Source organism: Myotis lucifugus, unplaced genomic scaffold (assembly GCF_000147115.1).
Source record: "Myotis lucifugus unplaced genomic scaffold, Myoluc2.0 scaffold_162, whole genome shotgun sequence".
In the NCBI taxonomy this organism is placed as follows: domain Eukaryota; kingdom Metazoa; phylum Chordata; class Mammalia; order Chiroptera; family Vespertilionidae; genus Myotis; species Myotis lucifugus.
The window spans coordinates 435,092-449,300 of record NW_005871210.1 but is presented as its reverse complement, the minus strand read 5'-3'; the positions used below and the strand labels follow the sequence as shown (position 1 = coordinate 449,300).

Below are 14,209 nucleotides of genomic sequence, written 5' to 3'. Positions count from 1 at the left end.
ATTCCTCCTATTCTTTCTCTAAGGTACCTTCATATAGTTACTAAGCTTAACCATCCATAGAAGAGGGATCAGGCCTTCTATTCTATTACTCTACACACTGACAAGGTCAAGGGAAGGGTATGGTATCCAAGAAACAAATAGTTCCAAAGTGCATCATTTTGTCATCTGTCCTGGCTCACATCACACAATTATCTAATCCTTAGGTCCTTGGGTTTCTTTGGGTCACAACACCTCTGAAGGATCTGATGAAAGCTATGGGTTTACTGTCCAGAAGGAAAAACAATGCACATTTTCCCATTCATTTGTGTATCCCTGAAGCCCATCCACGGGCCCTAAGTTAAGAACCTGTGATCCAGTCTACCTTTCAGCCTTCCATTGTAGAGAAGAGGAAACACGCACATTTATAGGAGGATTGAGACTAGACTCAGTCCCCCAAGTCTGTTCAGGGTGGCCTTGTGGCACAGTAGAGATTTGTGTGTGAAAGATGGATGCTGTGCATGTCATGCATAATTTAAACAAGGTGACACTGACAGGCTCTCATGGTGCCCTATACTTTTCCTTCATGGCACCTCTCAGTTTATAACTATATATTTGGGTGATTGTCTTCTTTGATACACTGTAAGCTCTTGAGGGCTCCTTGAGTGCCTGGACTAGGTTCCCCCATCTCACTATCTTATCCTCAAGGCCTGGTAAATAACAGGCACTCAATAATTGTGTGATTGGATGAATGAGCATAGTGAGTGTGTGTATATAACTGGGTTAGGTATGGAGACATTTTCTATGTTTCAGGGTAGATCCATGTTTAAGGGAAGTTGAAGTCTGAGCTGAGCATTTCTAGTGAAGTAGGAAGTGCCCCAGAACCAGAGCACACCTATGGGAACCAGAAAAAAACAGGTTGGCATTCTGATTTTTTTCTAGCCATTGGTCAGACTCTGAATGTTGTCAGCTGCTCCATCTCTAAACACCCTCCTTTCCTGCCTTCCAGTATTTTATACTTCCTGGTTTTTCTCTTACATTTCTGGATGACCCTTCTGACCCCTCCCCCTGCAGACTCATCCTTCTCAACTGGAATTCTAAACAACATTAGGGCCCCACAGCTCAGACTTGAGCCTCTTCTCCAAATCACAGTAAACCCCATGGCTTCATTTATATGCAGAGGACTCCTGAGTTCACAGCTCCAGAATTATCTATTTGACATATTCATGTGGACCTGAAACGTTCAAACTTAACATGTTCAAAATGGAACTTTGATTCATGCCTTCCAAGTCTTCCCCATTTCAGTAAATGACACCATCCACCTGGTTGCTCATCTAGTTGAGAATTCATTTCTTCCTCTCCCTCTTACCCCCTTTTAATCAACCACCAAAGGTGTACCGCCTCTCTATCTCCACTGCTGTCCCCTAGTCGAAGCCCCTGTCATTACTCACCTGATCACTACTTATTCTTCCACTAAAGTAGCCCCTCCTTGTGGTGGCTACTTTTTATCATATCCCTCAATTTCTTCCGTTCATATTACTTATCACAAACTGAGTTCCTGTGTGTGTATTGAATTTATTATGGCCTGTTTCCTCAACTAGAATGTACACTCCGTGAGAGCAGGGCCCTATTTCATTTACCTACAAATACTTATCACAGGCCTATTAAATTTTGATTCCTATTGTAGGTGTGGTATGGAGAGAAAGTGTGTAGCAAGAACTGCCCTTCAAGTTTGAGAGATACAGATTTGGAAAGTGGATCTTGCCTGGGCCACAGACGCCAGAGTCTGGACTGTGGAGAGATGAAACTGTGGCTACTGACTTGCTAGCAGATATCATGGTGTGAGGTGTGAGGCAAAGAGTAAAGTGTCATGGACTAAAGGCTGGGGTCAGCTGGAATGACAGTCCCAAGTCCCCCAAGTGATCACAGTATCCACGGAAGCTGCTTATGACTCCCAGTTGTTATCACAGGAAACCCCCTAAGAAAATGCCTGCCCTTAACCCCAATCTCAACACTCCCGGAATAAAAAGAACATGGGCTGTAAGAGTCCTTAGAGCTACAAGTTGATCTACCACCGGAGGAGTCAAATATGAAACTGAAGTGGAAGGTGGACAATACCAAGCCTTAGTAATCCGAATGAGACTGAGGTGCTTATTCCACATTTCTACCTCCCACCTTGGGACAGATCTCTCTACATAAATGTCCAGTGCATTCTGACAGGGCTACAGGGAGCTCTGAGAACACACAGCAATGGGATCCAGGCCCACCTAGGGCGCAGGGAAGGCTTCCCCGAGGAACTGATGTTTATGCTGAGGCCCGAGGGATCTCACTTCTCACTCACAATTCAGGCTCGCTCCCCATTCCTTACCCCCCTCCCCCTTCCCTACATTTGTACTCTGTTCCCTTTGCCTGGGGCGTTCTCCCTTCTTCAGTACTCACTCTGGCTAACTCCTCATCCTTTAACATCCAACTCAAAACACAAAACCATCACGGCCACTGCCTCTCCCCCAAAGAGGATGCCATTAGCCCCTTCTCTGCACTCTGTATGGGGACTGTGTGGGTACTCTGTCTCCGCCACCATGCTGTGAGCTCATAGTGGCCTGAGAGCCCAGCACCCAGCGCGCGGCGAGCTCCGTAGGTGTCTGCGGAATGAAGGAACGAATGATCGGATCTTTCCAAGGGGTTAGCGCCAAGCTGGGGGTAGAGGAAAATGATTCAAGACACAGGGGTTAGCTGAGCACCGTGAAGTGTGGTCTTCGCAGAACCGAGCCTGTGTCAGGCCGTCGCCATGAACCCACCTCTGAGAAGAACCCCAATAGAAGTAGGTCAGTGCCCGCCTACGTCTTTAAGAACCAGAGGCTTCGCGCCCGCGCCTGCGCACTGAGAGAGTAAACAGCTCTCTTCCCCTTTTCCCAATTGCCCCGTCGGCTGCAGCCCCCTCCCACATTGCCTTTCCTGGGGTGGGGTGCTGGTCCGTCCCTGGGCGCCCTGCACGTCCTGGAGGGTGGCGACCGTCAGTGGTACATCCTGCTGCTTTCATTCCCTCCCGCCCTGCGCGCCGCCTCGGCTCCCAGTCTCCCTGCCGGATGCAGCGCAATAGGCTGGCCCGACACTAGGAGGGGGAGCCGGGCTGAGGCGACCGGTCTGAGCCGGTCTCCGGCGCAGGCGCAGTGCGGATAAACAGGAAGCTGGTGGTAGAGGCAGCGGCAGGAGAGATCTCGGGGTTTCGGGGGGAAACAGCGGAAGAAAGTAAGCTTGTAGGGCCGGCAGCCGAGGCTAACGGAGAAGGTGGAAAGCAGCTTTTGCCAGCCGCCTCCAGGGAACGAGAGGTGCAGCTTCGTTCTCGGCGGAGGTCTCCCGTCCGCAGCTGAGGCTGCAGCTGACAAAGGGCTCGCTCTGGTGCCGCCGCCCTTCTCATCCGGGCATCCGGGTTCCTGCGGCGTGGGAGGGGGAAGGGCGGAGGGGAAGGCCGGAGCCGGCGCGCGAGCACTGGGAGCCGAGGCCCTGTCCAGGGCTCTGGGCCGGGGGCCCGGCACTCGGAGGCCGAGGAGGACCCGTAGCGGTGGCGGCGGTCGCGGGCAGGAAGATGGTGCAGAAGGAGAGCCAGGCGGCGCTGGAGGAGCGGGAGAACGAGCTCAACGCCAACCCTGCCAGCTCCGCGGGGGCATCGTTGGAGTCCCCGGCAGCTCCGGCCCCCGGAGAAAGACAGCCCGGCCGGCGCCGGGGGAGCTGCGGTGTCCGGGGCGGCAGGCGGGGCCCGCAAGTTCCTGTGCGGCGTGGTGGAAGGTGAGCGTTCTGGCGGGGGGCCGGGGCGGGAGCGTCCCCCCCACCCCCCGGCCTCGCCCCCGGGGACTCACAGGGTTCTGGTCCTGGTGGGGGGAGGGGACGGGCGGTGCCGGGGGGGGCTCCAGAACCCCTGGTTTTGGAAATTGGGACCCTGCTAACCCCAGGCGAGAGGGGGGGGAAGGTGAGCCAGTCTCCCCTCTGGTTCCTCAATGGCGTCGAATTCCCTCCGGCAAGGAAGCCCGACCCCACCCGCCGCGGGCTGAGAGCCAGGCGTTCTCCGGCGGAGGCGTCGGCGGGAGCCTGGTGCTGGGCTCCGAGTTGTGCTTCATCCATGCTGGTTCCTTGGGGTGTTAGTTGCTCTTGGGAGAAAATAACCCGCCCCCGTCTGCCTGCTGTCCTCCTGGGGTGGAGGGAAGCACAGTAGGCCCACGGTGTCACTCTTTTAGCTTAGAATTCTTCTTTGCTGGCCGGTCATCCCCACCCCCCACCCTTCGAAGGTTCTTGTGCAGCCTAGGAAGTTGCCCCTTGCCAACCATTGTGCTTTGCCCCCGAGGGAAGAAGCTTTCATTTTAATATCTGAGATTCGGAATTTTAACTTAGTGACTGCAGACGTGGTTTTAAAATGCCCTTCTCGAGGCCTCCCTTCCCACTTCCATTTAAAGCAGTGGTTCTCAACCTTCCTAATGCCGCGACCCTTTAATGCAGTTCCTCGTGTTGTGGTGACCCCCAATTTCATTGTTACAAATTGAACATAATTAAAGCATAGTGATTAATCACAGAAACAATATGTAACTATATATGTGTTTTCCAGTGGTCTTAGGCGACCCCTGTGAAAGGGTCGTTCGACTTCCAAAGGGGTCGCGACCCACAGGTTGAGAACCGCTGAAGGGAACGATGGACTTTTTTTGGTAGTTGGGGGAAATGACAGAACACGTTGTATCACAATTTATTAATGTAATGGACACATATTCGGCTGTATGTGCTGTGTGGAAGCCTCCATCGGTTACATTGTTACTGTTTCCTCGAGTACAGCATGTACAAATGTATTTGAGTTATTGAAGTATTTTGGCCGACCCAGGGTTTCCTAGCTGTCTGCTTTATTCTATCCTGTCCATAATGGTATGTATAGGAGTAAAAGTGCATAAAAATTAGTCTATAAAAAGCCAAAAAGACATGGAAAAGGAAGGATTGTTGCCCTCTTAGTATCAGTGTGATCGGTATACAGCAGCGGTTTTTCAGCCTTTTTCATCTCATGGCACATATAAACTAATTACTGAAAATCTGCAGTACACTAAAAAATACATTTTTTTTGGCCAATCTGACAAAAACAAAAATAGGGATAGTTTTGATTAATTCATACCGGATAGCTATTGTGTTGGCTGTTATGTTTTAAAAATTCTTGTCCCACACCAGTTGCAATTTGCTGGCATAGTGTGTTCATTTGAAAGATGGGTGACAGTTACTGTGTTCTAGGTAAATTGTAGGGGAGAACAGACTGATTTTCAGTAAGGAGGGAAACAGTTCCAAGTTAACATGCAGCGTTTGGGGGAAGACAGAATGGAAAACTACTTTTGTATTTGACTGGCGTTAAAGGAGTGCTGGAGGATGCAGAAATCTTAGACTAGAGCAGGGGTGGGCAAACTTTTTGACTCGAGGGCCACAATGGGTTCTTAAACTGGACCGGAGGGCCGGAACAAAAGCATGGATGGAGTGTTTGTGTGAACTAATATAAATTCAAAGTAAACATCATTACATAAAAGGGTACGGTCTTTTTTTTTTTTTTTAGTTTTATTCATTTCAAACGGGCCGGATCCGGCCCGCGGGCTGTAGTTTGCCCACGGCTGGACTAGAGTGAGTCTAAGAAAACTTGCCTTCAGTAATTACATAAACGATTGTTGTAGTTTGAATAAGTTGGTTGGTTTGTTCTTCAGAATGGTATTGAGAGTGAACTATTCTTAGAGAATAGAGTTTTCTTGTCTCTTATGTGTTGTCCCACCTGTGTCCCATTCCCTCCTATATTTTCTTGGTGGCTACGAAGCATCTGATAGTTGTTTTTTTGTACCCGTTAAGTTGGCACTCTCCCTAAAATGAACGGGGATAGAAATACTGTAGGTGTTATCAGAATTCCTTTTTGTTTCCTTTGTTGGTTTTAACTTCTGTGTAATAGCACTGCTTCCGCTTTCTGGTGCCAATTAACCAAAACCAACCTGACATTCCAAGAGCAAAGTTAGGGTTTCTGACAATGATTCTTTTCTATATTGAGGCAGCTTTAAAGTGATTTTAATGCATAATCCTTTAAGAGAAAAATGATAATGTTAAGTGTTCTAGGAAAGCTCTAAAGATTTGTATAAAATTTACCTACTGTTTTAAGCAAGATCACCTTAAGAGGGTGATCACCTATAAGAGGGTAACACTGGATTGTCAAGATTGAAAATGCTAGTTTGATACATTGTATGTAATGAATTTTTTTGGGGCGGGGAGGGTCTGTCATTGTCCATGTTTGTGGTGCAGAGTAACCATCTTGTCTAGATATTGGAGTTTAATTTCAAAAATTTCGGTTTTAAGTTAGTCTCATAGGTAGGTAGACTGTGTGTGTGTGTGTGTGTGTAGACCATTTTGTATTCAAAATGCAATTTTAACCTTCTTCATGGTACTTCTGAGAGGTTGTCCTAATTTCTTGCAGATGTACAGACTGAGAGAGGTGGAAAATAAAGGTTAGGCAAATTTGTAAAGTGTGATAAGCACAACATTGAGCTCCAATACCAGTTTGGTGCTTATACCACTAAAGTCATCAGCCTGCAAATTTGATTCCTGTAATGTGCATTACTAGTGCTTTGCTCCCTACCTGGGACACACTGGAGCAACTAATATTCTTGAATAATCAGTTGTTCAAACCTTTGCTCTGGAATTGAGATTGCTTGAGAGCTTCCTGTTTGGGCCAGTTCCATTGTTGAATTTGTTGTGAATATAGTTTAAGGTGGTTTTTTTGGGTTCCTTTTATATCAGGAACTTTGAAAATTTTGATGATAAAATTAGGTCAGTCAGATTCTTTTCTAATTCTGTTCTTGATCTCCCACCTTACTTATTATCTCCCCTCCCTCCTTTAAAAGCAGTTTAACTCCCCTCCTAAGTAGTAATTGTTGTTAATAGCAATTTTGGGTTACTTTGCTTCTCTTTCCCCCATTGTAAGATTGAGATAATTTTTTTAAAAGTTAGATTTAAATATATTTGGTTTTTTTCTGGAAGTAAAAAGAGACAGTGTTTAGCTGTTTTTATGTTTTGTTTTTAAAAGATTTTTAAATTGATTTTTAGAGAGAGAGGAGGGGAGAGGGAGAAATATCAATGTGAAACTGTGAGAGGGAAACATCAATATCAGTGCCTCCTGCACGCCCCCTAGCAGGGACCAAGCTCACAACCCAGGCATGTGCCCTGATGGGGAATCCAACTGGCAACCTTTTGGTGTCCAGGATGATGCCCACCAACTGAGCTACACCAACCAGGGCTGTTTTGCTGTTTGTTTGTTTTTTAATATATTTTTATTGATCTCATAAAGCAGTGGTTCTCAACCTTCCTAATGCCGCGACCCTTTAATACAGTTCCTCATGTTGTGGTGACCCCCAACCATAAAATTATTTTCGTTGCTACTTCATAACTGTAATTTTGCTACTGTTATGAATCGTAATGTAAATATCTGATATGCAGGATGTATTTTCATTGTTACAAATTGAACATAATTCAAGTATAGTGATTAATCACAAAAATAATATGTAATTATATATGTTTTCCGATGGTCTTAGGCGACCCCTATGAAAGGGTCGTTTGACCCCCAAAGGGGTCGCGACCCACAGTTTGAGAACTGCTGTCATAAAAGAAGGGAGAGGGAGATAGAAACATCAATGATGAGAGAGAAACATTGATCGGCTGCCTCCTGCATGCCCCCCACTGGGGATCGAGCCAGCAACCCGAGCATGTGCCCTTGACTGGAATTGAACTCAGAACCCTTCAGTCCAGAGGCTGATGCTCTATCTACTGAGCCAAACCAGCTAGAGCTCTTTTGCTGTTTTTAAATGACTTTATAAATAACTAGAGGCTCGATGCACGAAATTTGTGCAAGAGTAGGCCTTCCTTTCCTCAGCTGCCAGCACCTGCTTCCCTCCTGCACCTGGGACCTGCGCTTCCCTAGGAGCCCCGGCTTCATCTGGAAGGTTATCCGAAAGGATGTCTGGTCTAATTAGCATTTCATGCTTTTATTATTATAGATGTGTTCCTGGTAGAAAAATCAGAAAATTTATCCCAACAAAAAGGGAATAAAAATTCCTCTATAATATCACCACCCAAAGACACCTTAATGTTTTACTTACTAAATACCCTTCAGATTTTGGTATAATTGTACACATTTTTTTACAAAATGGGATTGTATTGTTTGTTTTGTAACCTGCTTTTTCTCAAACAGTTTAATGCATTTTGAAACTTGAAAATAATTTCATTCTTACTTTGAATCCAGGATTTTATGGAAGACCTTGGGTTATGGAACAGAGAAAAGAACTCTTTAGAAGGTAAATTTTTATTTTATGATGGAGAGTCTTAGATCATTAACATTTCCTTTTGTTTGAAGAAATACTAACAAGAAGCTAGATGCAATTTGATGATTTCTCAGTTGTAGAACTTGGTCTTTTACCTCTTCTAAACCTAGGCCATTGGTTTTCAGACTTCCCTGGGGAAGCTAAATATATTTTGGGCTTCAACTGCCTCATTCGGAGTAGTTGTGTTTTTAGTTAAGATTGTTTAATATGCTGACATTTGTTGTAATATTTTTTACAATTCTACTGGATTACAAAAAGGTTAAAAGCTACTTCCCAGAATATTATTAGCTTTTTAAGAGATGCTTCAAGAAAAGGGGGGAAAATGAGATTTACAGCCTATGCATGTGCCTGTTTATACATAATGCCATTTTCTTTCCCCTTAAGGCTCCAGAAATGGGAATTAAATACATACCTGTATGCCCCAAAAGATGACTACAAACATAGGATGTTTTGGCGAGAGATGTATTCAGTGGAGGAAGCTGGTAATCTTTTTCTTCTTAATCCATAAATTTAGAATATGTGAAGAAAACAGCTATATTTTTAATATAGTGGTACAAGAATTTTATTAAGTATTTTTTCACTTTGTAGGTAGTTCTGTTTGGTAACTACATGAGTTAGTGCAGATTAAAAGACTAGTGCTAACTGTGCATAGCCATGGTGTTATTCATGGGTATGCTAGTCTGACTCTGTCTGTTCTGTGGTCATAAATTGTACATTTTAACTTCTGCCAGTGGTCTAAATAGTGGGCTGCTGGATGAAAGGGTGCTGAAGTAGGGGTAGGCCTGGAGCCAGGCAAGTGAGGCACCCATCTTGTACACAAATGTTATGGGATTCAAAAAAAAAATCGGGATAAATAATATTTTATGCAATTTTTTAAAACCAAAGTTAATGCAAAAAAAAAAAAATCCATTAACAAAATACCAACATTTTTTTTTTTAATATATTTTATTGATTTTTTACAGAGAGGAAGGGAGAGAGATAGAGAGTTAGAAACATCGATGAGAGAGAAACATCGACCAGCTGCCTCTTGCACATCTCCCACTGGGGATGTGCCCGCAACCCAGGTACATGCCCTTGACCGGAATCGAACCTGGGACCTTTCAGTCCGCAGGCCGACGCTCTATCCACTGAGCCAAACCGGTTTCGGCAAATACCAACATTTTAAATAAAGATAGGATCAGTATTATTGATCCTTCTGCTTTAGGCTTAAGTATGTTTTGGTCTTGACTACTTGATTACTATTACTGGTCCTGTCTTTATTTAAAATAAAGACCTCACCAGAGTCCAGGCCTGTACTGAAGTGAAAAGCAATCTCAAACTGTCCTTATATGTGTTTTTATGTTGAGTTAGTTATATAAAATTCATAAATAAAGTAGTATATCACAAAACCTCCTTGTAAATTAGATAAATGGTGCTTTTTTTTTAAAATAAGAGAATGGCTTTGTTCTTTTTTTTAATTTAATATATTTTATTGATTTTTACAGAAAGAAAGGGAGGGGGATAGAGAGTTAGAAACATCAATGAAAGAGAAACATCAAACAGCTGCCTCCTGCACACTCCCCACTGGGGATGTGCCCGCAACCAAGGTACATGCCCTTGACCGGAATCGAACCTGGGACCGTTGAGTCCGAAGGCCGATGCTCTATCCGCTGAGCCAAACCGGTTAGGGCTGTTCTCTTTTTTAAAAATATATTTTTATTGATTTCAGAGAGGAAGGGAGAGGGGGAGAGAGATAGAAACATCAATGATGAGATAGAATCATTGATTGGCTGCCTCCTGCATGCCCCACACTGGGGATTGAGCCCGCAACCCTGGCATTTGCTCTTGGCCAGAATCTAACCCGGGACCCTTCAGTCTGCAGGCTGATGCTCTACCCATTGAGCCAAACCGGCTAGGGTGACAAGTGGTGCTTTTATAGGGCGACTTGAGTGAATGGGGAAACATTTTCATACTTGGAATTAAATGATATACATATGTAAAACAAGATGTTTGGTTATAGAGCCCAGCCAAGGCACTAAAGACAGAAAGTTTTCTTAAATTATGAAGAAGCAATTAAAACTTAATCCCATTTCCATTGAGTGTTGTTTACTACTTTATACAAGTGTCTTCAACTTAATTGTTTTCTGGAGATGCTGGTAATGAACTTTAATGTGATCCATAATCAATATGTATTTTGAGATACCACTGAAACTTATTTAAAGATATATTCTGTGTTGTGCAATAGTGTTTCAGTTTATATAGGAAAACTGGAGCATTTTTTAAAAACTTAAAATCTGTAATGAATATTTTTCCTATAGTTACAAAGATGAGGGGGCAGGATTGTTAAGGCCATCACTTAACCCTGTATTTTAAGAAAACATTTTTCTTTTTATTGTCACATTGAACATAACAATTTTGTGAAATTAAGGGATTTCCTTTCTTAACTCATTGTAAATTGGAGAAAGTGACCTCTTCAATCAAAAGGTGAGGTTCTTTTAGTTTTCTGTGCTGCTTTCTAAAAACATGGACTCTGTTCTTTAGAACAACTTATGACTCTCATCTCTGCTGCACGGGAATATGAGATAGAGTTCATCTATGCTATCTCACCTGGATTGGATATTACCTTTTCTAATCCCAAGGAAATATCTACATTGAAACGCAAACTTGACCAGGTAACTTCCTTAACTTTTTCATTCTTTTTTCCTGAATCAGTACCTGAAACTAAGTTTTCTGTGTTGCTTTTATGATGTTAAAAGGAAACCAAGTTCATACTTTTTGTTTCTGTACAGATTTTTTATTTTAATGCTTTTGATAGAAGGGTATTTTCTAAAGTTTACTGGAGGTATCAGTGCTTCTCAGACTTCATTTTGCATAAGAACTTTCTTAAAAGAATGCTTACAAGTGACTTTTAAATATAACTGTTAGGTATATACTTTAATTTTTGGAATTCTGTATTTTTCACTCTAAGATGAGCTGGTAAGGCCTCTTGTTTTTTTCTTTCCCTAGGTTTCTCAGTTTGGGTGCAGGTCATTTGCCTTGCTTTTTGATGATATTGACCATAATATGTGTGCAGCAGATAAAGAGGTATTCAGTTCTTTCGCTCACGCTCAGGTCTCCATCACAAATGAAATTTATCAGTACCTAGGAGAGCCAGAAACTTTCCTCTTCTGTCCCACAGGTATTGTATATAATAGCTTTATATTTAGTCTTGAAATACATAACTTTCAAAGGACCATGTTTGGGCTTCATTGTGCTGTACCCCCTCCCTTGGGTGTATAAAGATAGAAATTCTTTTTCTAGAAGATACTTCTCAAGGTCTTAAACTGGAGAAATTTTAGGACCTAATAAATGATAACTGAATAGGCAAAAGATTTTATGTATTTTTAGTACTAAAAGTACAGTAGTCCTCCTTATCCATGTTTTCGATTTCTGCAGTTTCAGTTACCCAGGGTCAACCACGGTTGGAAAATATTATGTTACCCACTTACTAGTCATTTAGCTGTTTGGTTGTCAGATTGACTGTTGAGGCATTGCAGTGCTTGTGGTCAGGTAATCCTTATTTTACTTAATAATGGCCCCAAAGTGCAAGAGTATTGATGCTGGCAGTTCATATATGCCAAAGAGATGCTGTAAAGTGCTTCCTTTAAGTGAAAAGGCGTGCACAGTACAATAAGATATTGTGAGAGACCACATTCACACTTAGTGCAATATATTGTTATAATTGTTCTATTTTATTATTAGTTGTTAATCTCTTACTGTGCCTAATTTATAAATTTAACTTTATCATAGGTTTGTATGTATAGGAAAAAACATAGTATATATAGGGTTCAGTACCATCTGAGGTTTTAGGCATCCACTGGGGGCTTGGAACATATCCCTCAGCAGATAAGGGGGAGCTACTGTATATGGACATTACATTTTCAGGATTTCTAGTATTATCAAAATGAAAATTAGAAAAAAAAACACATTTACATAGCTTTTAATTTAGTAATTTCTCATTTCTTCCTGCTTCTTCCTTTTTTTGCCCATATATCTCTGTCCTTTATCATTCCTCCCATTCCCAACTAGACTCTTACTTTCAGAAGTCAGCATAGAAAGCTTAATAATTTTTTCCCTTTTTCCTCCCCCTCCTTCCTTTCCTGGTTCCTTTCATTGAAAATGGTTTAGTCTCTTTTAATTGCCTCTCAAAATTCAGCTTATAAGAAATTTTCCCAAGAATTAACTTCTTATTCAGGAAGAGATAAATAAGTTCTAAGAAATTTTAGACAATTTATTTAACTTTGTGTGTCTGTCTGTCTGGGGTATTATGAACCAGTAACCTTATCTTGGTGGTCTGATACTACATGAGTACTCAAATAATGTTCAATAAGATTATACTGGGAATTAACTTAATTCACTCTAAATTATAATTTAGTTGCAGTTGAGTACTAATAGCCATGAGCATAATGTTGCATTCTTTGTTACAATATTATCAATTCAGTCTATTTGGCCTCTGATTGTAACTCAGAAAATGGAGACAAGTCAGAATTATGTAGAAAATGCTAAAGTCTTAAATTATTTCTGCAATAAACTTTCGTGATCATAGGATTGATCTGTACTCTAATATTGGAGGAAGAATATTAGGTTTTATGAATTGACTTTTTAAAAAAATGAATTGATTCTTAAATGAACTTCCCATTTGCATTTACTTCCTTTGGAGCATGACAATGGAGGCCTTTTATCATTTCGATGAGAAAAATTTAGAATTAGTAGACATATTTTTCCCATTTAAAAACTCATGACCATTTCACTCCTAACTATTTTACTTATGTTCCCCCTTACATGCAGAATATTGTGGCACTTTCTGTTATCCAAATGTGTCTCAGTCTCCTTATTTAAGGACTGTGGGTGAAAAGCTTCTACCTGGAATTGAGGTGCTTTGGACAGGTAAGTCTTTAAGATTTATACAGTGATACTTGCATTAACTAGGACCTAGAGAAGTTGGTTGTTCGGGTTAATTGGATAATTTTTTAAAATTCTTTATTGTTGAAAGTATTAATCTGTTCCCCACCCCACCATTGTCCTCTCCCAGCCTGTCCCCAGCCCCAGCCTTCACTCTCCACGCCCCCCAATTGGATATTTCTTAAAAACTGAGCCTTAACCAGAAAATTTTGTTATTAAAATTTTCTTTTTATAAAGTATTCACTCTTAGTAAAAGAAACATCTTTGAGGATTTCCAGTGAACCTAAATATCATTTACTAATAAATAATAGATGTATGGGAACTGGGCTAAAGGGTATTGATCCCAGCCCTAGGAGACCGTTTTGTTATATAAAATGAAAGCTGTCATGCTAGATTGATAGCTAGTAATCAGCAAGCTATATTAGCTTCCATTCTAAGAATTAAGGTCAGAAATCCTCCTAGAGCAGTGATGGTGAACCTATGACACGCGTGTCAGAGGTAACACGCGGACTCATTTTTTTGGTTGATTTTTCTTTGTTAAATGGCATTTAAATATACAAAATAAATAACAAAAATATAAGTCTTTGTTTTACTATGGTTGCAGATACCAAAAAATTTCTATATGTGACATGGCACCAGAGTTAAGTTAGGGTTTTTCAAAATGCTGACACGCCAAGCTCAAAAGGTTCGCCATCACTGTCCTAGAGTTTAGATTAATTGGGGTCTAATTAAGGATATACTATATTACATTGGAAAAAGAAATTGCTTACATAAAAAAAACTGTTTCTTATTAGCATACAGTTTGAGGAAGCTTGCCCAAACCTTAAATATTCATACCTTTTGATTAATTCTATTCTAGAAATCAGAAGAAATATTGGGGTGGGAAGGTGAATAAAACTGAGTAAAAAGACATGCTACTGTGTTATTTTATTTATTTTTTAATT

The 14,209-nt window shown here is 41.8% G+C and overlaps 1 protein-coding gene across 1 annotated transcript in view; it reads left to right on the top strand.

Moving 5' to 3' along the window:
- Positions 1–3,129: 3,129 nt before the first annotated feature.
- MGEA5 (meningioma expressed antigen 5 (hyaluronidase)) overlaps positions 3,130–14,209 on the top strand; it is a 29,072-nt gene continuing 17,992 nt past the window's right edge. Inside the window, 7 exon segments of the mRNA XM_006095870.3 lie at positions 3,130–3,679; positions 3,681–3,762; positions 8,267–8,318; positions 8,730–8,827; positions 10,866–10,996; positions 11,331–11,502; positions 13,152–13,250. Coding sequence (XP_006095932.1) covers positions 3,563–3,679; positions 3,681–3,762; positions 8,267–8,318; positions 8,730–8,827; positions 10,866–10,996; positions 11,331–11,502; positions 13,152–13,250 — 751 coding nt within the window. The 5' untranslated portion in view covers positions 3,130–3,562.